Source organism: Spea bombifrons, chromosome 9 (assembly GCF_027358695.1).
Source record: "Spea bombifrons isolate aSpeBom1 chromosome 9, aSpeBom1.2.pri, whole genome shotgun sequence".
In the NCBI taxonomy this organism is placed as follows: domain Eukaryota; kingdom Metazoa; phylum Chordata; class Amphibia; order Anura; family Pelobatidae; genus Spea; species Spea bombifrons.
In genome coordinates, this window is record NC_071095.1 from 16,206,993 (window position 1) to 16,232,743 (window position 25,751).

At 50.5% G+C, this 25,751-nt stretch overlaps 2 protein-coding genes across 2 annotated transcripts; both read right to left on the reverse strand.

Moving 5' to 3' along the window:
* Nucleotides 1-3,112: 3,112 nt before the first annotated feature.
* On the reverse strand, nucleotides 3,113-15,732 carry LOC128505023 (anoctamin-10-like). Its single transcript, XM_053475304.1, has 11 exons — nucleotides 15,582-15,732; nucleotides 15,152-15,325; nucleotides 13,466-13,600; nucleotides 10,877-10,993; nucleotides 9,978-10,544; nucleotides 9,042-9,097; nucleotides 8,595-8,669; nucleotides 8,121-8,279; nucleotides 4,521-4,712; nucleotides 3,645-3,782; nucleotides 3,113-3,253 (listed from the first exon to the last, which is right to left on the reverse strand). Exons 1-11 carry the CDS (start codon nucleotides 15,724-15,726, stop codon nucleotides 3,113-3,115), a joined length of 1,899 nt encoding a protein of 632 aa, XP_053331279.1. The 5' UTR covers nucleotides 15,727-15,732.
* A 3,659-nt stretch (nucleotides 15,733-19,391) lies between these two features.
* Nucleotides 19,392-25,145, reverse strand: ENTREP3 (endosomal transmembrane epsin interactor 3). Its single transcript, XM_053475361.1, has 12 exons — nucleotides 24,672-25,145; nucleotides 23,277-23,333; nucleotides 22,870-22,980; nucleotides 22,299-22,427; nucleotides 21,795-21,902; nucleotides 21,539-21,699; nucleotides 21,347-21,446; nucleotides 21,179-21,263; nucleotides 20,400-20,948; nucleotides 20,149-20,214; nucleotides 19,792-20,033; nucleotides 19,392-19,597 (listed from the first exon to the last, which is right to left on the reverse strand). The coding sequence occupies exons 1-12, from the start codon at nucleotides 24,945-24,947 to the stop codon at nucleotides 19,424-19,426; spliced, it is 2,058 nt and encodes a 685-aa protein (XP_053331336.1). The 5' UTR covers nucleotides 24,948-25,145; the 3' UTR covers nucleotides 19,392-19,423.
* Nucleotides 25,146-25,751: the final 606 nt, after the last annotated feature.

The following is a 25,751-nucleotide window of genomic DNA, read 5'->3' on the forward strand; positions in this document are numbered from 1 at the left end:
TACCTGTATGTGCATTTATATATATATTTATATCTACATTTCTATCTTTCTCTCTCTATATATATATATTTCTATATACTTATACCTACAGGTATGGATCTAAATATATATGTACATCTATCTCTATATATCTACATTTATCTATCTCTTTCAATATATATATACACACACAGCAGCATAATATATGTGTCTGGCTGTACATGAATGTTTCTGGAAAGACCCACCTTCTTCCCTGCCATACATATAGATAGGGTTTGTGTAGTGTTTAGGGGGACCCCCCACTTCCTTTCCCGCCATGATCACTTATTAATTATCTATAGAAATTGTTATGGGGGGCCACCCCGCCCACCTCGTCCTCTCTCCTGCCACTGACTGGCTGTCTGAAGCAACCAATCAGTGCTGAGAATGCTCAGGTCCCGGAAAAGGCGGGCAGTGTAGCTCTGAGGCGGTACTGGGGCCTCTAATGTGAAAAGTTACCTGAGGGGCTGCCGAGTACATTAACCCTTTATTCACCCTCCATTTCCTTCACACCCAGTGAATGCCAGGAGATTCCATTGGCTGAGCTTCAGGGGCAACTCAACCCCACCAGCAGGAGCAACTCAACCCCACTAGCAGGAATTACACAACCCCACCAGCAGGGGCAACACAACCCCACCAGCAGGGGCAACTCAACCCCACCAGCAGAAATAACACAACCCCACCAGCAGGGGCAACTCAACCCCACCAGCAGGAGCAAATAATGGTTTCCACCAGCAGTAATAATGGATTCCACCAGCAGTAATAGGTGAACCACTTGCTTATTCCACACATGTTCAAATGTTTGTTGTTTTTTTAATTGTTTAACCTTTTCTGCTGGGTGGCTCTTCCACTTATCTGCCACCCTCTCAACATGGGAAAGCCTGCTGTGACATAGGGCTGCAACAAATAATCATAAAAATCCATAATAATTGATAATTAAAATTAACGATTTTCATTATAGATTTTATTTATTATATGATGAGGGTTTTTTACGAGCAAAATGCTCCAAAAAATATCCCTTGTTTTATAATCCGACCTCAAAACAGACGTCTGACTACAAGACTATGATCCCGATCCCCGCAGCGCTGCTGGATCCTCCTCTCCGGCAGCCAGTGGACGTCTCCTCTACTGCCCTCCACTTCCCCTGGGGCTTCTATTGTGGAGCGCCGGCATCACATGACCTTCCTGGTGCTCCATCATAGAAGCTCCAGCGGTAGCGCCTGGCAGCAGCAGAGGTTTGTCTACATGCAGACGTTCACTGGCTGCCCCCACAAGACACCAGGGAGTCTGGAGCACCGGGGACAAGTCGGGGGGGGGGCGAGTGGCATGTAGGGGGGTATAAGGCATATCTGGGGTGCAGAGTAGCAACACGTGGGACAGATTGGCAAATAAAAACAAGAAATGCTTTTTTTCTCAATCATAGTTTTTATTAAATATGAAAAAACAGTTTCCATGTGAATTAATATTTTTCACAATATATTTTTTATGAAAACCTAGAGAAATACTGTGTTTGGGTACTTGTCCGTAAAATAAGGCAGCGATTAGAGAAAGAGGTAAGTGTTGTGCGCAGAGTACAATGACAGGTTCATGGAAACGTGGTTTATTCTCCAGTTTGTTTTAAACACCCAGTTTGTTCGTTAAATTGCATATTGGTTTTTGACCCGATTAATCGATGATAAAAATAACGGTTAGTTGCAGCCTCGCAGTGACGTCATGTTTTTGGCGTTATTCATGTTATTGTGATGTAAGGTTTGGATAAACTGTGTCCAGCACCACGCGTGTCCCTTTATCATTTAAAAATTAATAACGATACGCCGCGGTAATAACGATACGCCGCGGTAATAACGATACGCCGTGGTAATAACGATACGCCGCGATAATAACGATACGCTGCGGTAATAACAATACGACACGGTAATAACGATACGACACAATAAATAACCATTCCATGCGTCTGCGCTGCAGTAGTAACTACGCGATGCATCTGCACCGCAGTATATAACGCTACGACGCGGTAATAACCATACCATGCGCCACGGTAATAACGATACGACGCCGTAATAACCATACCATGCGCCACGGTAATAACGCTACGACGCGGTAATAACCATACCATGCGCCACGGTAATGACCATTACGTGCGCCTGCGCCACGGTAATAACGATACGACGCCGTAATAACCATACCATGCACCGAGGTAATAACGTTATGACGCGGTAATAACCATGCGATGCACCTGTGCCTCGGTGCGTGTGTGTTCAGGCGCGGTGCGTCATGGGGCTGTACTAGTTAATGTAGTGTAGTCGCAGGACTGCACAATCCAGAAGCTGAAAGGGTTAAGCGGCATCATTCAAGGAGTCGGCGACTGGACTCCGCGTACCGTCGGTGTGTCGCAGGAAGCAGCGCAGGGAGCACTCCGGTGAGAAGGAATTGAACGGGCTCCTGAACCACGGGCAGCCGTGTGCCGGGCGAACGAACACACGTCTGAAGACAAGTAAAACCATCTGAACCTCTTGGCGCCGTTCCCACTGCTTACTGAAGGAGCCCTTTGTGAATAAGGTGCCTCTATAACCACAGTCTGCCCGGTTCCAGGGAAAACCAACGCAAAGACTGTAAGCTCTTGGGAGCAGTTACGGGAATTCTCAGATTCATAGACGGCAGGAAGCGTTCTGAAGGAGTCCTCCTCCCGACGGGTGAAAGTAGGGACGCGTTACCTGGAGGTAGCTCACCAGATCCAGAAACCAGCCGGGACTTAAATGTTCCATGAAAGGACCTTCACCGGCGCGCCTCGCCCCACCAAGAGTCCAAAGCACCCCCTTCCCGCACCAATAATAAAAGCATCGCGTCCGTTGGGTTGAGGTGGTCTCTTCGCGGGGTCTCCAACGCCGGAACTAGGAGAGACTCTTCTCTTTGTGTTCATCAGAGGCTGAGATATCCTGAAATGTACGAAGAGTACAGACATAAGGAATAAAGTATCCGCCGACCGGCCGCCACCGTCAGTGACTCAGCCCAACCTCTGCATTCTCCTGACTACGTCTCCATGTCCTGGCCACCGAAGCCTCAACCGAGTCACGGGGCGAAATAACTCACACGGTCAGCAACCGGGTCCTTTTCTTGCCGATTCCTTGAGAGCTTCCAGCGAGCAGAAGTCCGTCCGCATCATTCTAAGCCGCAGCCAGGAAGGTTTGTCGGGAATCGCAAACGCCACAAGCAGCTTTAAAACGACCAGGAGGTGCTGCGTGAAAACGGACACGTTACATGAAAAGGACCCGCCGAGGCCATGAGCTTCGTTGCACCAACGTGTAATCAGGAAGCAGGGTGGCGTGTCATGGGGGTTCATAGAGAGAGCCCTAACTGATCAGTGCTGCTGTATCAGCTACGGTGCCTTTAAACTGTTGAGCGGCATCATTCAAGGAGTCGGCGGCTGGACTCCGCATGCAGCAGTGTGCCGGGCGAACGGGCAAGTGTCAGCTCCGACAGGGCTCGGCCCAGCTCGTAAAGTGTGTAGGAGAGAGCTGCAGCAGAGCAGCTTCGGTGTTTTCACCACCTTATGAATGCACAGGCACTGTAAATACGTTCGGGGTATATCTCAATTAGCTGCCCCAGTGCTCATGTACAGGACTCACCTCTGCCCCGAGCATGTACAGGACGAAGGAGTCGGCGCCCACCCCAGAACTCTGGCAAAACGTCTGCGCTGCAGCAGAGATGCAGAGGAAGAAGCAGTTGGTGATGACGGAAAAATAGCCAAGCGCTTCAAAAGCGACCTGAGAACGGTAAAAGCAAACGCGAGACATCGTGAAGGGAGCGCCAGAGTCCCGCATGATTCAAGCTTGTGAGACTTAGCATTACTTAGCGGATACATCCCTCCATGACGCTTTCATTTCACCCCCTTCGAGTGCTTTACCTCCCATACTGCGCCCATCTGCACGCGCGTTCACACTCCAGCTGCCTTCTCACCCAGTGACAGCATCAGGAATTACCCCTTCTCTTCAGCGGTTAGAGACATGGCCAGAGCCGGACTGCACCCCAGGGCCGGACTGCACCCCAGGGCCGGACTGCACCCCAGGGCCAGACTACACCCCAGGGCCGGACTGCACCCCAGTGGGAATGCTCTACTGCGAGGACAGTAGTCATCTGAACTCTAAGCCACAGACGCCATTCGCAAAGAATAAACCCAATCATTGCCGGAGCACAGAGGGCGGCAGCGGAGCACAGAGGGCGGCAGCGGAGGAAAGAGGGCGGCAGCGGAGGAAAGAGGGCGGCAGCGGAGGAAAGAGGGCGGCAGCGGAGCACAGAGGGCGGCAGCGGAGCACAGAGGGTGGCAGCAGAGCACAGAGGGCGGCAGCGGAGCACAGAGGGCGGCAGCGGAGGAAAGAGGGCGGCAGCGGAGCACAGAGGGCGGCAGCGGAGCACAGAGGGCGGCAGCGGAGGACAGAGGGCGGCAGCGGAGCAAAGATGAGGCCTCAGAGGGTTGATGTGCAGAAACACCCTTAGCACCTCACCTGCCATACGCCGATACTGTCCGCGGGCTCCGGAAACGGCTTCTGGAATATCTGGCACAGTTTAAAGGCGTCGGTATGGATCTCCGTGACATTGTTTAACACGAGAAGAGCAGCCGTCGGGGGATAAACACACGAAAAGAGACTGACGTATCCGAACTGGACAAACAGCTCCATGTAATCATCAAATAATCCCTAAAATTACACAAAAGACATAAACAAACCCAAAATTATTCACAGCGATCCCTTAATACCCCATTACACTGCACACACAGCGATCCCTTAATGCCCCCTATTACACTGCACCCACAGCGATCCCTTAATGCCCCCTATTACACTGCACCCACAGCGATCCCTTAATGCCCCTATCACACTGCACCCACAGCGATCCCTTAATACCCCCATTACACTGCACCCGCATCGATCCCTTAATGCCCCCATTACACTGCACCCACATCGATCCCTTAATACCCCCATTACACTGCACCCACAGCGATCCCTTAATACCCCCATTACACTGCACCCACAGCGATCCCTTAATACCCCTATTACACTGCACACACAGCGATCCCTTAATACCCCTATTACACTGCACCCACAGCGATCCCTTAATGCCCCCATTACACTGCACCCACAGCGATCCCTTAATGCCCCCATTACACTGCACCCACAGCGATCCCTTAATGCCCCCATTACACTGCACCCACAGCGATCCCTCAATGCCCCCATTACACTGCACCCACAGCGATCCCTTAATGCCCCCATTACACTGCACCCACAGCGATCCCTTAATGCCCCCATTACACTGCACCCACAGCGATCCCTTAATGCCCCCATTACACTGCACCCACAGCGATCCCTTAATGCCCCCATTACACTGCACCCACAGCGATCCCTTAATGCCCCTATTACACTGCACCCGCAACGATCCCTTAATACCCCTATTACACTGCACCCACAGCGATCCCTTAATGCCCCCATTACACTGCACACACAGCGATCCCTTAATACCCCCATTACACTGCACCCACAGCGATCCCTTAATGTCCCTATTACACTGCACCCACATCGATCCCTTAATGCCCCCATTACACTGCACCCACAGCGATCCCTTAATGCCCCCATTACACTGCACCCACAGCGATCCCTTAATGCCCCCATTACACTGCACCCACAGCGATCCCTTAATGCCCCTATTACACTGCACCCGCAACGATCCCTTAATGCCCCCATTACACTGCACCCGCATCGATCTCTTAATGCCCCCATTACACTGCACCCACAGCGATCCCTTAATGCCCCCATTACACTGCACCCACAGCGATCCCTTAATACCCCCATTACACTGCACCCACAGCGATCCCTTAATGCCCCCATTACACTGCACCCACAGCGATCCCTTATATGCCCCCATTACACTGCACCCACATCGATCCCTTAATACCCCTATTACACTGCACCCACATCGATCCCTTAATGCCCCTATTACACTGCACCCACAACGATCCCTTAATGCCCCTATTACACTGCACCCGCAACGATCCCTTAATGCCCCTATTACACTGCACCCACATCGATCCCTTAATACCCCTATTACACTGCACCCACAGCGATCCCTCAATACCCCCATTACACTGCACACACATCGATCCCTTAATACCCCTATTACACTGCACACACATCAATCCCTTAATGCCCCTATTACACTGCACCCACAGCGATCCCTTAATGCCCCCATTACACTGCACCCACAGCGATCCCTTAATGCCCCCTATTACACTGCACCCGCAATGATCCCTCAATGCCCCTATTACACTGCACCTACAGCGATCCCTTAATGCCCCCATTACACTGCACACACAGCGATCCCTTAATGCCCCTATTACACCGCACCCGCAACGATCCCTTAATGCCCCCATTACACTGCACCCGCAACGATCCCTTAATACCCCTATTACACTGCACCCACAGCAATCCCTTAATGCCCCCATTACACTGCACACACAGCGATCCCTTAATGCCCCTATTACACTGCACCCACAGTGATCCCTTAATGCCCCTATTACACTGCACCCGCAACGATCCCTTAATGCCCCATTACACTGCACCCACATCGATCCCTTAATGCCCCATTACACTGCACCCACAGCGATCCCTTAATGCCCCCATTACACTGCACCCACATTGATCCCTTAATGCCCCTATTACACTGCACTCACATCGATCCCTTAATGCCCCCATTACACTGCACCCACAGCGATCCCTTAATGCCCCCATTACACTGCACCCGCAACGATCCCTTAATGCCCCTATTACACTGCACCCGCAACGATCCCTTAATGCCCCTATTACACTGCACCCGCAACGATCCCTTAATGCCCCCATTACACCGCACCCGCGTCGATCCCTTAATGCCCCATTACACTGCACCCACAGCGATCCCTTAATACCCCTATTACACTGCACCCACAGCGATCCCTTAATGCCCCCGTTACACTGCACCCGCAGCGATCCCTTAATGCCCCTATTACACCGCACCCGCATCGATCCCTTAATGCCCCATTACACTGCACCCACATCGATCCCTTAATGCCCCATTACACTGCACACACATCGATCCCTTAATGCCCCTATTACACTGCACCTGCAACCATCCCTTAATGCCCCCATTACACTGCACCCACAGCGATCCCTTAATGCCCCCATTACACTGCACCCACAGCGATCCCTTAATGCCCCCTATTACACTGCACCCACAACGATCTCTTAATGCCCCTATTACACTGCACCCACAGCGATCCCTTAATGCCCCCATTACACTGCACCCACAGCGATCCCTTAATGCCCCTATTACACTGCACCCACATCGATCCCTTAATACCCCTATTACACTGCACCCGCAACGATCCCTTAATGCCCCCATTACACTGCACCCACAGCGATCCCTTAATGCCCCCATTACACTGCACCCACATCAATCCCTTAACGCCCCCATTACACTGCACCCGCAACGATCCCTTAATGCCCCTATTACACCGCACCCGCGTCGATCCCTTAATGCCCCCATTACACTGCACCCACAGCGATCCCTTAATACCCCTATTACACTGCACCCACATCGATCCCTTAATGCCCCTATTACACTGCACCCACAACGATCCCTTAATGCCCCTATTACACTGCACACACAGCGATCCCTTAATGCCCCTATTACACTGCACCCGCAACGATCCCTTAATGCCCCCATTACACTGCACCCACAGCGATCCCTTAATGCCCCCATTACACTGCACCCACATCAATCCCTTAACGCCCCCATTACACTGCACCCGCAACGATCCCTTAATGCCCCTATTACACCGCACCCGCGTCGATCCCTTAATGCCCCCATTACACTGCACCCACAGCGATCCCTTAATACCCCTATTACACTGCACCCACATCGATCCCTTAATGCCCCTATTACACTGCACCCACAACGATCCCTTAATGCCCCTATTACACTGCACACACAGCGATCCCTTAATGCCCCTATTACACTGACACATGCCAGCCGCCCCCCACATAAGGTAAAGCGATACTGAGAGATAGAGATATCGTTACCGGATCCGGGCGCCGCTCCCCGTCGCGTACCACGCCATCAATGAACGGGGCGGCGTTGTCCTCGGCAGAGGCCGCATTCCGTCTCCATTGTAGATACGGAAGCAGAACTTCACAAACCTGATTAACGACCTGCGATACAATTAATAACGAGGACAGGCGCTGGGGGGGAATAACACGGACTGAGATTAGTCTCATGAATTACCTCACACGCGTGTCTTAGCCGTGAAACGCAATAAACATAAGATGTCCAGAGGGCCGGTCCTGGCGTACGGAGAGTTTTAGATCTTGCGGAGAAAACGGGGTCAGGTTGTAAAGTCTGCGTTATGTTTGCCGACCCTCCCGGGCTCCAAAGCATCTCTAACACACTCGCTAACACTCTACAAATCCACGAGAGAGGCTGGAATCGTATATGGTCACGGACGGGACCCCCCAGTTACATGTCGTCCCCAAGCAGGGCGCAGGCTGGCGACTCACCTTTCGGAGCAGCTGGACATCCTGCAGATAAAAGGCGATGTAAAACAGGAGGCCAAAGCAGTTCACAAAACGAAACTGGAGAAAAGGGAAAAGTCGTGCGATAAACTGAGATAAAAGCAAAGCCCTAAATCACCCGTTCCAACGGTGACTGCACCTTCCTCATACCCTCATACCGATAGACATCGCACACGCTAACCTCACGCATAACTCATGTCATAACGAGCTAAGCTCTTCCCCACCTACTGCCCAGTACAAGTCACACGCGTGTACTGCCCAGTACAAGTCACACGCGTGTACTGCCCAGTACAAGTCACACACCCTGTACACATCACTCAGGACACACGCGTGTACTGCCCAATACAAGTCACATGCCCTGTACACATCACTTAGGACACACGCGTGGACTGGCCAGTACATGTCACATATGCACAGAGCCAATGGACTTACCACAAGCACTTTGATGGTCAGGTGCTTCTGAAACGATGACTCGAGCCTGTGGTTCTCTGATAAAAGAAAGAGGACATTAAGTCAGCTCAACAGGATCTGGTACAGGTTGGCACGGTTGGGGTCTTATCTGGTACAGATTGACACGGTTGGGGTCTTATCTGGTACAGATTGGCACGGTTGGGGTCTTATCTGGTACAGATTGACACGGTTGGGGTTTTATCTGGTACAGATTGGCACAGTTGGGGGTTTTATCTGGTACAGATTGGCACGGTTGGGGTCTTATCTGGTACAGATTGGCACGGTTGGGGGTTTTATCTGGTACAGATTGACGCGGTTGGGGGTTTTATCTGGTACGGATTGGCACGGTTGGGGTCTTATCTGGTACAGATTGGCGCGGTTGTGGTCTTATCTGGTACAGATTGGCACGGTTGGTGTCTTATCTGGTACAGATTGGCACGGTTGGGGGTTTTATCTGGTACAGATTGGCACGGTTGGGGTCTTATCTGGTACAGATTGGCACGGTTGGGGTTTTATCTGGTACAGATTGGCACGGTTGGGGGTTTTATCTGGTACAGATTGGCACGGTTGGGGTCTTATCTGGTACAGATTGGCACGGTTGGGGTTTTATCTGGTACAGATTGACGCGGTTGGGGGTTTTATCTGGTACGGATTGGCACGGTTGGGGTCTTATCTGGTACAGATTGGCACGGTTGTGGTCTTATCTGGTACAGATTGGCACGGTTGGGGTCTTATCTGGTACAGATTGGCATGGTTGGGGGTTTTATCTGGTACAGGTAGCTTGGCGGGTTCAAGGAGATGCATATTTAGTGCCGATTGCTTGCTTTGTTGGGGTGAGGCCGCCTGTATTGACTTTTACTCCCCAATCTCTGGCCCTCTTTCCACGCCACATCTAGCGATCATCTGAGCTTCACGCACCCCACTCCGTCAGGGCGGTGGCCGTCCTCTTGTAGACAGAATTTAGGGTCTCCATGAAGAGCGTGTGGGAGACGCTTGGCAGATACGACATAATCACGGCTGACAAGTAGCTGCTGGTCTGGTACTGCTTTCGGGTCCTTTCCTCCCAGTACAGAAACATAACCATCCCGTCGATCGATAGTCCCAGAAACATGAAGACCGTGGGCGCCGTCACGCACAGGATTTTCAGCGTCCTTCTCCATTGCGGGTAGTAAAGCTCCCACTTCGCGGTGATGGGACTTCTCCTCAAACAACCCCAGAACTGAGCTCTCGGAGGTTTCATGTAGCTCTTCATGTGTAAAGTGCCCCAAAAATAGGCTCTTACCGAACTGTGGCGCTTCCATAACTCCATGGTCACCGTCGACCACAGGATGTTAAACACGGCAAAAATCATGTGATTATCAAGGGAACTCTGGGAAAACGAGCACAAATAGCTTAGGAGCATCGGAGCGGCGAGCGAGAGCGTGAAGAATCCGAGGAAGTCAAAGTAGAAAGCCACGGGTTCCCCAAAATACCCCCGGATGGCGTCTGTGGGGAGAGAGAGGCATCATTTAACTGGGCAAACGGGTACCGCGTTATGGACCATGGCGGGACATCTGCGCGCCACCACCGCATACATATTATATACATTGTTTTAAGTCATGTGAGGCTTCCCTTCAAAACGTGTAACAACTTCTAGCGCGGCCTAAATATAACAAGGAAGGAACGCGGTCTGGCCCAGGATAGGCTCCGGTCCGGGGGGGGGGAGCGATGACGAAGAGATGAAGAATGATCTTTATTTCGGGAGGCAGCAGAGGTCGCACCGCGGAGTCAGTCCCAGCAAAACGCGCTCGTCACGCAACAGACTCTTTAATACTTACCGATGGGCTGAGGAGACAATCGTATCTGGCGGTACCAGCGTGTCTGCAGCCTGTCCAGCCGACTCTTTTCATGCACGGGGTAGAATTTGACGACTTCCAACTTCTGTAAAAAATGAACTAGAGAAAGAGGGTACATGCGTTACACGTGCAATCAACTGCCACAAAGCGCCCACTGACAACGCATTTCGCTGCTGTCAGATACACAACGGCCCTTGAGGGCAGGAACCGGACATGTTCATACCATGTGATCATTGTGCTATCCAATCACAGCTCACATATCAGTATATGTGAACCGAATCCTTCACCCTCTCTCCTTTGCAGAGTGACACAAACCCCCAATTAGGAACACGACCCCCCCCCCTGTACTCAACACTCCTAATGTCTTTGAACAATGTTTTTAAAACATTTTTTGTGTTTTTGTGGGATTCTTGTGGGGGGGTTAGTGCTAGTTTAGTAAGAAGTACGCGGAGGTCTAGGGATGGATTGGTATGTCTGGGTGGCAGAGTGGCATATAGGGGGTGTAAGGCGTATCTGGGAAGCAGAGTGACATATAGGGGGCATAAGGCATATTTGGGGGGCAGAGTGGCAAGCCTGGAGGCAGATATGCATAACGGGGGGGAAGGTTGTCAACTAAAAGGAAATAAAATCAAAAAATGAATTCTCAATCATAGTTTTTATTAAATATGAAGAAAATTGTTTACATGGGAATATTTACTAATAAAACTTTTTTCCTATAGGGCAGTCTTATATTCGGGGTCTCTTTTGTCCCCTAACTTAATATTCAAATTTGGGGGGCTCCGCCTTGTGGGAAATTTGGATACTACAAGCCCTTAATAAACAGTACAGTAATACTCTGCTGCCGCCTTGTGGACAGTAATTATATTACACGCCTTCTTATGCTGACATTTCATACTCTGCTGCCACCTCGTGGACAGTAATTATATTACACGCCTTCTTATGCTGACATTTCATACTCTGCTGCCACCTCGTGGACAGTAATTATATTACACGCCTTCTAATGCTGACATTTTATACTCTGCTGCCACCTCGTGGACAGTAGTTATATTACACGCCTTCTTATGCTGACATTTCATACTCTGCTGCCACCTCGTGGACAGTAGTTATATTACACGCCTTCTTATGCTGACATTTCATACTCTGCTGCCACCTCGTGGACAGTAGTTATATTACACGCCTTCTAATGCTGACATTTCATACTCTGCTGCCACCTCGTGGGCAGTAATTATATTACACGCCTTTTTATGCTGACATTTCATACTCTGCTGCCACCTCGTGGACAGTAGTTATATTACACGCCTTCTTATGCTGACATTTCATACTCTGCTGCCACCTCGTGGGCAGTAATTATATTACACGCCTTCTAATGCTGACATTTCATACTCTGCTGCCACCTCGTGGACAGTAGTTATATTACACGCCTTCTTATGCTGACATTTCATACTCTGCTGCCACCTCGTGGACAGTAATTATATTACACGCCTTTTTATGCTGACATTTCATACTCTGCTGCCACCTCGTGGACAGTAGTTATATTACACGCCTTCTTAGGCTGACATTTCATACACTGCTGCCACCTCGTGGGCCGTAATTATATTACACGCCTTCTTATGCTGACATTTCATACTCTGCTGCCACCTCGTGGGCAGTAATTATATTACACGCCTTCTAATGCTGACATTTCATACTCTGCTGCCACCTCGTGGACAGTAGTTATATTACACGCCTTCTTATGCTGACATTTCATACTCTGCTGCCACCTCGTGGACAGTAATTATATTACACGCCTTTTTATGCTGACATTTCATACTCTGCTGCCACCTCGTGGACAGTAGTTATATTACACGCCTTCTTAGGCTGACATTTCATACTCTGCTGCCACCTCGTGGGCCGTAATTATATTACACGCCTTCTTATGCTGACATTTTATATTCTGCTGCCACCTTGTGGGCAATATGTATTTTACACAAGTTCATCGTGACACATAACGTTGCTATTGCTCTCATGCAGCATTTTGTATTACACATATGGAGGATAGAAGGGAATACAAACAACTTCTTGGTAAATGAACAGCAAGAACATGCATTGTGCTGTCCCTACTCAAATCCCATACACATTAATGGCAATGCCTTCCCCATATTAAACTTTGCATTACATTGTGTAACTTTTGCTGACTAGTACCCCCAGACAGCCCTGGAAGAGCACAATCCAATGTCATATAAATTAAGCGCTATTAGGACCCTGCAGAGGACCCTCAAACCCAATGACCTACCTAACAAGCCATACATACATACATACAGTGTTCAGACACTGGTTACTAGATCCAGGCACACTTACTGACACGTTGGCACGGGTACAGCCTGTGACGTGGATACCCCGGGACAGACATGTCACTGTCCTTCCTACCACTGACAGTGTGCACACACGCTGGCTACTAGATCCAGGCACACTTACTGACACGTTGGCCCGGGTAAAGCCTGTGACGTGGATACCCCGGGACAGACATGTCACTGTCCTTCCTACCACTGACACTGTGCACACACGCTGGCTACTAGATCCAGGCACACTTACTGACACGTTGGCCCGGGTAAAGCCTGTGACGTGGATACCCCGGGACAGACATCTCTTGCAGGACTTTCAGATTCTCCACTTCATATTTCAATAGGAACTGCTGCTCAGAAAATGTCAAAAAGAGCTGGATTTTATCTGTCAAAACAAAAGCAGGCAATTGTAAGAAAATATAGGCCAAACACAAACTTCGATCAGGAACAACACATAAATATGTATGGGCGTCAAAAATAGGCAGAGTCACTTGGATGCAAACAAAGGTGAAACATTTAATACGAACAAAAATAGACGAAGAATATAAAAAGTAGATAACAAAAATAATACGAAACAAGTCTTACAAAACCTTGGAGAGGAATTTAGTTGATGACATCTGTCCTACGCATTCCTGAGGATGGAGGGAGCGAGTGTTCAGGACGTGAAGAGTCCGTGGATGGCAAATACATCTCTCCTCAGCCTCTCTTCCCATGCCTCCCCATGTCTTACAAAAGCCTAGCTTATATGTGGATTGGATAGTGATGTCAGTGTATTGGTCTTCACCTAATTGGGTAAACATGCTCACTAAGATCTTTACACGTCTAAACCCTATTTTAGGTGGTCACTGTACGCATATTGTAATGCCTTTTTAGAGTTACAACTATACCATGCATTAACAAGTTACTATCCTATCTATAGAATGCCTGTTCAGCAAATCCTTCATTCCATATTTAAGGTCAAGGAAACCTTGAAGCCCATTAATATATCTTAATGATCATTTATTTATGACCAATGGTTACATATCTTTGACTATTGCCTATACTAATAATTATATATGGTCCATTTCTTAATTGAGGTTAGAAAATGTATTAGAATCTTTTACAGCAATCCTGATCAATGAAATGTAATGAACAGACAGGTGTTACCCCCCCCAATGCGCTATTTACTCCAGCCGTGCACACTCACCCGAATCCCAGTCACCGCGAGCGTGCTCACCAGAATCACAGTCACAGCGAGCGCGCTCACCAGAATCACAGTCACAGCGAGCGCGCTCACCAGAATCACAGTCACAGCGAGCGCGCTCACCAGAATCACAGTCACCGCGAGCGCGCTCACCAGAATCACAGTCACAGCGAGCGCGCTCACCAGAATCACAGTCACAGCGAGCACGCTCACCAGAATCACAGTCACCGCGTGCACACTCACCCGAATCCCAGTCACCGCGAGCGTGCTCACCAGAATCCCAGTCACTGCGAGCGCGCTCACCAGAATCACAGTCACAGCGAGCACGCTCACCAGAATCACAGTCACCGCGTGCACACTCACCCGAATCCCAGTCACCGCGAGCGCGCTCACCAGAATCACAGTCACAGCGAGCGCGCTCACCAGAATCACAGTCACAGCGAGCACGCTCACCCGAATCCCAGTCACCGCGAGCGCGCTCACCCGAATCCCAGTCACCGCGAGCACACTCACCCGAATCCCAGTCACCGCGAGCGCGCTCACCAGAATCACAGTCACAGCGAGCGCGCTCACCAGAATCACAGTCACAGCGAGCACGCTCACCAGAATCACAGTCACCGCGTGCACACTCACCCGAATCCCAGTCACCGCGTGCACACTCACCCGAATCACAGTCACAGCGAGCGCGCTCACCAGAATCACAGTCACAGCGAGCGCGCTCACCAGAATCACAGTCACCGCGTGCACACTCACCCGAATTTACAAAGTTCTCTCTGTGACGATAAGAAAACGCTCTCATGGATCCTTGGCTGTCCAGCTTGGCGAGGCCGAGTCGCTCAGCAGCGTGCAGGAGGAGGCATGCGGTAGCTGACAGCAGTATAATGTGCCCCTCATCATCTTCACCGGGGTGAACTAAAAGATGTGGTCCTAAAGTATTAACACAAACATTTATTGGAGCGTTGTGCCGCACATGCAGGGTGTCTGACATATTTATACAGAACGGACAGTCGTTTCATAGCCTGTCCCATGCTGCGGCCCCCGCTTGGGCATCTGCCATATATCTGGGTGCTGAGGGCTAGAGGTGGAACAATCAGGAGCAATACGTTGCTTTGTAAATGAAGAAAGTGTAAATTGCCGATGTGGCGGTAATAACCAAACACGCACCTCCCGGCGCGATAATTACCTCCGCGTTCCGCCGACGCCACCAGGAGCTCTACGAGCCATTTCTTGGTTTCAGGTTTGATGTCGTCTCTGAGCTGGATCACAGCGAGGGTTTGGACAGAATCCATCACGCAGCAACCACAGCCGGCAGAACTCCACGAGCCCATCGTGGGTCTTTGGCTAAAACACAAAGAAGATCAGGAACATCAGCAGAAGCGTTCAGTCGTTATCACTAGAGAGAGCGGTCTAAGGTGCGGGGACTCGGCAAAAAAAAAAGCGTAACAGGCAAAAAAAAACGGTGTCAAGCCGACCCGCTCCCAGGTGGCCATTACTCTGTCTAATGCGCCTTCACCAGATACACCGGTGTTTTATCAACATACGTGCCCATGATCAGCACGTGGCCGGTCCGGGCGGATTTCCTAAATCAATGCTAGAGGCAAAAAGTCACCAGTCTGCGTTTCGCACTAATGTTATGTGTGGGGCTTCCTCATGGTGTGTGGAGCCCCAAACATATGGGGGCGAAACGCGCCAGGGAATTTAAACATGCATTGGAGACCCTCTCCAGTGCGGTCTCCACCTGCCCCTTTAAATGTGACGGCAGTCACCCTGCCCGCCGAGAAGAGGCCGCGCTGTCCATAACATTCAAACCTGTTAACATACAGGCTGCTTATTGTTCCACATGTAACCCTTTGTATTCCTACATCCTCACAACAAGATCAGTGAAAGCATGAATTATTCAAACACTTTCTTTAATGCAGGAGACAGGGCAGAGAAAGCGCATCCAAGCTCCGAATGGGCCACACCGTAGCAATCAATTATATTCACATTTACATGTACACGCAGAACACATTCTGAATGCCATCCATGTGCACAGGTGCAATTACACACCGTGTCCACAGGGTGGTGCTACAGGATAACAGAAGCCATGGTTATGAAATAAATGCAATTGTGCCCACAAGGTGGCGCAGCAGTTTCACCAACCTATTGTACATTGTGTCCTATATGTTTTTAATATGCTTTAATATGTATACATACGGGTTATAAAAAACAATTTATATATATATATATATATGTATATATGTATATATATATATATATATATAACCAAGTACAAGATATTCACGAAAGCAGGAGCACTCACCTCACGTACAAGTGATTATTTAATTCCATGGGTTTTTTGTCTTCACAAAAAGGTTTTTCTTCTGTTCACTCGCTTTGCATTTTGTTAAATGATAAAAAAAGAAACTATTAACATGTCGATACTATAAGTGTCCATGAGAACATGGCTGATGGGGTATTACCATACCTCGGAACAGTCCAGGCGGATATCCTGGTTCTACACCAGAATCCTTTGGGCCACGGGAACAGCAGCCTGACATGCCCCACTCCCAGCCCATCTCCCCGTATAAAGGGGGGGGTGTCCAGTGACACGTGGGACTGTCCGCAGCACCTGCACCAGCGGCTAGTGCTGGCCGCATCCCGCCGAGGGATATGTATGAGTGGATACAGTACTTGTCGTGATGAGGAATCAGATGGAGGACCGCTCGTTCCAGGGCCTTCTCACGCAACAGCCGTATTCACAGACACTCTATATTATATTATTACCGTAGTGTGATCAATGGTGCCAAAGTTAGCTTCCTACTTCCTGTCATGTGACAGGATCTGCCAGTAAGTAGCTCCTTCTGTAGCCCGGGCTAGTGATGAGAAGTTCGGATCAGTAAAGTGAATCGGTTAATTTCGAGTGATTCATTGAGATAAAGCAATTCATCGGTTCTCTCAATGTGACTCACAACGGTTACTGCTTTCCACTCTCTCCCTGCACTCGCACTCACAGTCATGTAATATGGGTTACACACCAATGTATTGTACAGTCATGTAATATGGGTTACACGCCAATATATTGTACAGTCATGTAATATGTGTTACACACCGATGTATCGTACAGTCATGTAATGTGTTACAAACCAATGTACCGTACAGTCATGTAATCTGTGTTACACGCCAACGTATCGAGCAGTCATGTAATGTGTTACACGCCAATGTATCGTACAGTCATGTAATGTGTTACACGCCGATGTATCGTACAGTCATGTAATATGTGTTACACGCCGATGTATCGTACAGTCATGTAATATGTGTTACACGCCGATGTATCGTACAGTCATGTAATATGTGTTACACGCCGATGTATCGTACAGTCATGTAATGTGTTACACACCGATGTATCGTACAGTCATGTAAAATGTGTTACACACCAATGTATCGTACAGTCATGTAATGTGTTACACGCCGATGTATCGCACAGTCATGTAATGTGTTACACGCCGATGTATCGTACACTCATGTAATATGTGTTACACACCGATGTATCGTACAGTCATGTAATGTGTTACACGCCAATGTATTGAACAGTCATGTAATATGTGTTACACGCCAATGTATCATACAGTCATGTAATATGTGTTACACACCAATGTATCGTACAGTCATGTAATATGTGTTACACGCCAATGTATCGCACAGTCATGTAATATGTGTTACACGCCGATGTATCGCACAGTCATGTAATAAGTGTTACACCCCGACGTATCGTACAGGTAGGTGGGGGTTAATTTAGGGGAAGTTACCGTTAATGGGATCTTTAGGGTTAATTTAATGGTTAACTTAAGGTGCAGTTAGAGGTAAAGGGGGGCAAACTAAAGGGAATCTAAATCCTGGGGGCAGTGAAGATTAATACTGTATTTAGTTATAAAAGTATCATTGTGTCAGTGTGCTGCGACCTGATGACTTGAATGCGCTCTGAAGTCTGAATCAGACAGCATTCTCCGCACACGCCGCTACGAAAGCAGACAGCATTCACCACACGTGCCGCTACGAAAGCAGACAGCATTCACCACACGTGCCGCTACGAAAGCAGACAGCATTCACCGCACGCGCCCCTACGAAAGCAGACAACATTCACCGCACGCACCGCTACGAAAGCAGACAGCATTCACCGCACGCACCGCTACGAAAGCAGACAGCATTCACCCCACGCGCCGCTACGAAAGCAGACAGCATTCACCGCACGCGCCGATACGAAAGCAGACAGCATTCACCGCACGCGCCGCTACGAAAGCAGACAGCATTCACCGCACGCGCCGCTACGAAAGCAGACAGCATTCACCGCACGCGCCGCTACGAAAGCAGACGGCATTCACCGCACGCGCCGATACGAAAGCAGACGGCATCCACCGCATGTGCCGCTACGAAAGCAGACACTAGTCCCATTTTATAATGATACATTTTATAGATCTTTCTTAATCCCGAATAATTCATTCACATCAGTGTGTGGGCAGTTGGTGGGATAGTAGATGGAGAGGGGGGTTTGTGATGATACAATGGAGGTTATGTATAAAAAGTGATTCTGGTGTCAAGAGTGGTCTTATCACCATAGCAACCAATGAAATGGTCCAGTCACCAGAGACCTCCGAGGAACGTTTGCACCAGAATATTTTTATATACATAATTCCCATTGGCTCCGAACAACGCGTCCGCATGCAAAACAATACAGGTCCTTCCATGGCCCCAGAGCCATGAGGTGGCGAAGTGGGGGAGCGTCATATTTGTTCTCCATTGTTGTTGGCAGTCCCCCAATACTGTACTTTGGAGGGGTTAAAGCCATACTGTGTATTACACGGACGGCTCCGTGTAATAAATCCTCGTGACAGCATTCATGTAGATGGGTACCGTGTTTCCCAGCGGCCGGTGACATCGAAGCCACGTCCTGTCCAGCTGCGGTCTCCAAAAGTCCCTCGTTACTCTGGGTGTTTGAATCCCCCGGCCTGTCACTTTGGGGCGCGCTTAGCCTCGATGGCACCAACTTCACAAAGTGCTGTCTTTGTACACACCGTTCATGCTATGGGGGCGTCTGTGCCCCCTCCGGCTCGTGGAGAGGAGACGGCGCAGCGATGGCGCGGTGCTGAGGTCTCCGCAGCTCTGTAGGCATCTGGCTTCTTGGCATCTCTCCTGCTCACCAGGCAGCGGGCTCTTGGGAACCTGCAGACGGGGGAGGGAGCGAAAGGGTTCCCACAAAGGGGAGTCATATAGAGAGGGACAAGGTATGTGGGAAATATAGAGAGAGTATTAGAGGAGCTGCACAGAGGCTTATGTACAGTATACGAGGGGTTATATGGGGCTATAGGCGGGGGTTGGGTTATAAATGAATAGTCATGTTTACACGCCAGCATCACCTGTTTCCGATACCGGTGGTCCGTGCCTTCCTTCAAGCTCCTTCTGGAGCGATGCAAGAATCTGACCACCAGGGCTTTGGTGCCGAGGCCACCCTTTAGGTCTCCGAGGGACAGAGCGCCGCTCTTGGAGAGTCTCTGCACCGCTCTGCGCGTAGCCTGAAGCCGATTCTTCCCATCTGAGCTCGTGCGGAGTAATCCCGGGGACTCCTGCAGTGCGTGTCCATGTAAATAGACCTCGAGAGCTGCACGGGACAGAACACACGGTGTCGTGATGACAATGTAATCCCGCTATGTATGACCCAAAATCTATGGAATAAAACGCTCTCATTGTTTGCTCCCCATAAGAAGATCTCCCACCTGTGTCGATGGATGACAAAGACCCATTGTCCTCCCGGGCCTTGGTGTAATCGGCTTCTGGAAGACCTACGCAAAGACAGATGAGTATTACTCAGAGAAGGAGTCTGGGGTTGGGAAATCGTTCAGGAAGAGTCAGAGTGACTGGTAGCCCCCCTCTGCTGTCCGTTATGTGTGGACTCGGGCAAATCACCCGGCCGTACCCTAACAGGTCGGCTTCCTGTAAGCCCAGAACATGCTCGGTGCCCTCTCACCTGTATTGCATAAGGAGCTGATCCCTGGGTCACTGTGAGAGCGGACAAGAAGCGGTGGGGTCACATCAGGGCACGGCAGCACTGGCCGGGTATTTTCACTGTACCTCCTGTGAGGGCAGTCCGGGGTCTGGCACGGGGAGCTGTGATGCTGGGAACACCCTGAGCCTTGGCTCCATCGAGCTGCCCCTCTGGCCTTTCCCTTCAGTCTGACCTCGGGGAAGCAGGGACCAGAAGCGGATCCAGCTGTCTCCAGCCTGTTACAGCTACGGGTGATGATGGTTCCCACGGGCCGAGGGGAGTCAGAACCAGCTCTGGGTGTGGAGCAGGAGGATGAGCGCGCCCCCTTTACACGGGGCACAGCGATCTCCTCAAACGGCCCCTGCAGGCTGAATGTGGGGCTCTGCCGGTGATGCAGACACTGTCCGCAGTCCACACTCAAACAATAGTCAGCTCGGCTTCGTTGGATGGACCGGTACAAAACATAGTCCACGGAACAAACAGACCCCGGTATCTCCAGCAAAACCGAGTCCTCGGAGGGGCTGTTGTCCTCTGAAACAGAGATAAAACAACACGTGACACCAAGAAAAACACGCAGGAGCCCCAAAAGCGCCATAGACCGACAGCAACATGCGCAGGCACTCCACCATATCCCGAGCCTAATGCAAGCGCGCAGGAGCCCTGGGGCGAGCAGAGGAGGCACATGGACACCTCCAAAGGAACCACGTTAACCCCACGCAATTCCACTGACACCTCAAGTGCCAACTACTACTCCCACTCACCGTTCCCACTGTGACCAGTGGAGTCGATTCTGTCAGAAGCACTGGGGCACGAGGCGTCATGAACCTGGGCATCAAACAGCGTGGCCTATTAAAAGAGACATTTCCTGAGAGCCAGAACTTCAAGCAGGGATATTATTCCAAGCATTACCGAGACTGCCGGACACCCACCTGACTGTCCTCTCGGATCCCCATCACACTCTCATACGACGGCGGAAAGTCTGTGGGGTAGAGAGGGATGGGGCTGTCCATGGAGCCATTGTACGTTATGCTGTGGACACAAAGGCAAGCGATAACAGCGCATGTGTCTGGGAGAAAGGAAGCCGCGGCTATCATGATCAATGCCGAGCCTCTCCTCCTTACCTCTGGGCGTCAGTCTCAGAGCTGCAGGTGTACTCCGGTGGGTAGTACGGCGGTGGAGGCACCGGTGGCACAAACTCCTCGCACTCCATCATACTCTGCAGGATTGTGTCCTGAGGTGAGAGACATTCCAGATTCACAGAGGTGGATCTCTGTGGCGCCAGCTAAGGGGTAAAAGGGCAGAAAGAGTAAATTTGTGCAGGGCGGGGTGGCTGTGGAGTGGCGTGATATGTATGTGCACACGCGACACAGAACTTACTACATGGATCACATCCAATGAGAAGATCTGAATGCAGTAGATGACAGCGGACAACGTGCAGATGATGGTGGAAAGGATGGTGAGGCCACAGACACTAAACAACAGGTCCTACGACACACAGAGAGTCAGATGGAAAGATACCACCAACAGCAGGGGGCGCCCCTGGAAGCTCCAGGGAGTGATCCGATTTATAGAACCGATGAGAGAAGACCCCGCATAGAGAACAAGGCAAAATATGGACATGAGATGAGAAAACATGGCGAAGACAGCAGCCGATGCGCATCACGTAACAGAGGGAGGACTCGCCAGATGTCTATTTAAGCAGGGAGAGTAGTATGGCAGCTGCTTATATGGCTTTAGTGTATATCGCACAGCAGTTGTATCCAGCGCTCCAAACGTGGCCACGCAGCCCCACTCCCATGGCCCAACGCGGTTCCACTGTCCTCCCACACCCATGCAGCCCACGATTACCTCACGCTCCCACCTCTCCAGTGTTTTAGTTACCTTCAAGGCCGTGCGGATGCTGCCACAGTCCGGGTTTGGGTACATGGTCAGGACCTCCACGTCTTTGCTGCAGGAGGGCAGGACCTGGTTTTCTGACAGAACATGGCAGCAGACGCACCAGTTTTTCTCCTCAGAAGGAAAAACAAGACAAGAAAATGTAAAGATTTGTCCGAGAGGTTTCTGCCTGGCACCGTCTCGGCTCCATGTGCTTTAGCGACTGCGACAGCCTGTCATGCATTCGTGTGGATGGTTACGGTGGAGTCTAGGACCAGTATAGTTTTATCGGCCCCAACCTCTGTAAGGTCCCACCACAGCGCCACACAGGCACGCTCCCCCCATCCATTCCTTGAATACTGATGCATTATGTTAAAGCTAGGGACTTGTAAGATGGGGTCTGGGAGGAGGGGGTACCCATGGAGGACATCCTGATTAACGTGACGGTCGGTGACAGGACGAAGCCCCAGGCCCTAAATCGATAGTGGTGGTGGCCCCGGAGGAGCTTAATAGTAGCAATTGAAGACACTTGTCCTAGATGTTAATAGGCGCACTATCCAGCAGTGGGGGTCAGTACCTTCTGGCAGGCATCGAAGGATCTCACCAGCTGGGCGTTCTGACACGACAAGATGGAGCCCGCAAGGCTAAGCATGACGCACAGCGCCGTCAGCAGCGTGAACAAAGTAACCTGGAAGCACAAAGTGTGAGCTCTGAGGATCACGCCAAAGTAGGTGGCATCAGGGCAGCCAACATCTCGGATTACAGCGATCGAGAGGTGCCTACGGGGTCAATATTTGTTTCCATACAGGATCCGGAATATTAATGATTATTCCCGTCTCCAGAGAAAAGCGAGATCCTAACCCTGGGACCTGTATGCATATTTCCTGCACCTACCATGCAAACACGTCCCTTGGGCAGGACGGCAACGGATCCACTACACTTTCTGCAGAAGAAGTACCGTGCGTGACACGGCGCTTAACTTACCACTAGTGTGAACGGTCTTTTCCATGAGATGCAGCCAATGAGACCCGATACAGCCAACTGAGAGGCAGAGAGGGCAAGGTGGGCAGTATGAAATAAAAATGAGAGTCAGGGAGGGCAAAAAGAGCAAATGTCAGAGCAAAGGGAGAAAGCAGAGGGGGAGAGGGATGGACAGAAGGTGATGATTGTTGGGAAGGTGAGGAAAGTGGAATTAGTAGACAAACAGAGCAGAGAAATACAAAAATATGATGAGAAATCAGATTCTGACTTGAGGGTTACAGCCTCCCACCCCCACCTTACAGCCTCAGGGATAGTTTCCCCGGCCCTTGGGCCAGGAATCCGAGACCCTCAGTGTTTCCCTGTATACACAGCCAGGTCCACACACCACCCCCGATGACACAAGGAGCCCCCCCAGCTGGACTTATCTACACAGAGGAGCAAACAGCCCGCTTTGCTCTATACAGAGAGCAGCCCCCCCACTTGTCCTACACATAGAGCAGGTCGTACCCCTTAGAGGGTAAACCACACCACCCAACGTCTGCACCCAATGCCTCCACACCACTGGGACAGTTTGTCCTTTGGCAGCCGGTGCCCCAAGAACCTGGCCCTGCACCCTGCAACCTCTGGCCCTACTCTCTGAGGATTGAACCCGGCTCCTAACGCTAGTGTCTCTGCATCCCAAGGTTTCTAACTGCCCAGGTTCCCCAGAAATTGCCCCTACAAGCCAATACCCTAAAGATCCAGCCCCGAGTGCCAAGATTCTAAGGTGTTGGCAGCAATCGAACCGCCTGGGTTATAACCCAAACGATCCACCCAACCCTCAGTAACCCCACCACCGTGCGCCATCATTTTCACCATGTACACGAAGGGCTGTAGCGCTACACACTAGAGCAGTACAGTCCAAAAATGGGGAGCCTTTTACCCGGGGAGGGGTAGAATGGGGCTCTTGTACCCTCGTCTGGTCTGATTTAAACATTTTGGGCCAGTGGCTGAAGCTTTTCTACTTGCAAAGCTACATGTATCCATGGGATGCTGGACACAACAGGGGCTTAAGGCAGTATTTGCATCCAAACTGGGTCATTTTTGTGCTCCTTTTATTGGCTTTCTATGCATTCTCTTTCTGTAAATGTGTTTGGGCAAGACTGGGCAGTAAACATCAAGCTGCTTTATTCATGGGCACCTTGGCTGGATTTGCCCATGGGCCAAACGCCACCAGCCTTTGCCTGCTTGTAGATACCCCCCCCCCATTAGAAGTTAACCACCAAGATCGCTCACCGCAAAGTGTTTGCCGAATCTCTATGACAAAATGCGATATATACCTCGTTGTGCCATGTGCAGCCAGATTGGTGAGATTGCGGCATTAATTACACAAAGCCCCGTCAGCCAGCACAGACTTACCGAAAAGCCAGCCCACGAAGGGCTTGAATGCTTTATCTTCATAGATGGAGTGATGGTGGCAGCCACCAAGCTAAATGTGACAATCAGAACACCCAGCGTGATCTGCACGAAGCCCAGGACCAGCAGGACATTGGACCAGGTTCGGTGGAGCCGGAGTTGCGACAGACTACGTGAGGTCCGTCCCGTGAGCGAGAAGCTGGAATCCGTAGGAGAAGGCATTATGGCCAAAGCAGAGAGAAGATGGTCCAAGAGCAGGAACTCTGTGATCGTATTCATCAGGAGCCAAGACCTGGAGAGCAGGGGACCGCCGGTCAAAGACCTCTCGGCATCAGAGCCTTAGCAATAACACAAACGCTGAAATCTGACTTATCCTATGAAGCTGTCCTGCTTCACTGACATCACAAAACTCCCACGAGGGACACAAGAGATTGCGATGTTAACCCATGAATGTACGCGTGCCGGTCACAGAGCTCTCATCCAAAGAGAACATCAGAAGAAGGCGTCGGAATGATGGAACGGCCATCCAGCAGCAGGCAGGGCGGTCGGCAGCCCAGCCCGCACGTACAAAGCACACCAGGAGATGCATGAAAACCTCAAGCTGGCGATCTTCCCTAAATGTCGCGTTCCTGCTCCAGGAGAAGCTCCGCAGGATCTGGGACCGCACTTCACACGTATCTCCAGGGAGAAAATACAGTACCGGCTCCCATACAGATCCCCACCTTACACGCTGTCACCAAGGAGAAAATACAGTACCGGCCCCCATACAGGTCAACACCTTACACGCTGTCACCAAGGAGAAAATACAGTACCGGCTCCCATACAGGTCAACACCTTACACGCTGTCACCAAGGAGAAAATACAGTACCGGCTCCCATACAGGTCAACACCTTACACGCTGTCACCAAGGAGAAAATACAGTACCGGCTCCCATACAGGTCAACACCTTACACGCTGTCACCAAGGAGAAAAGAAAATACAGTACCGGCTCCCATACAGGTCCCCACCTTACACGCTGTCACCAAGGAGAAAATACAGTACCGGCTCCCATACAGGTCAACACCTTACACGCTGTCACCAAGG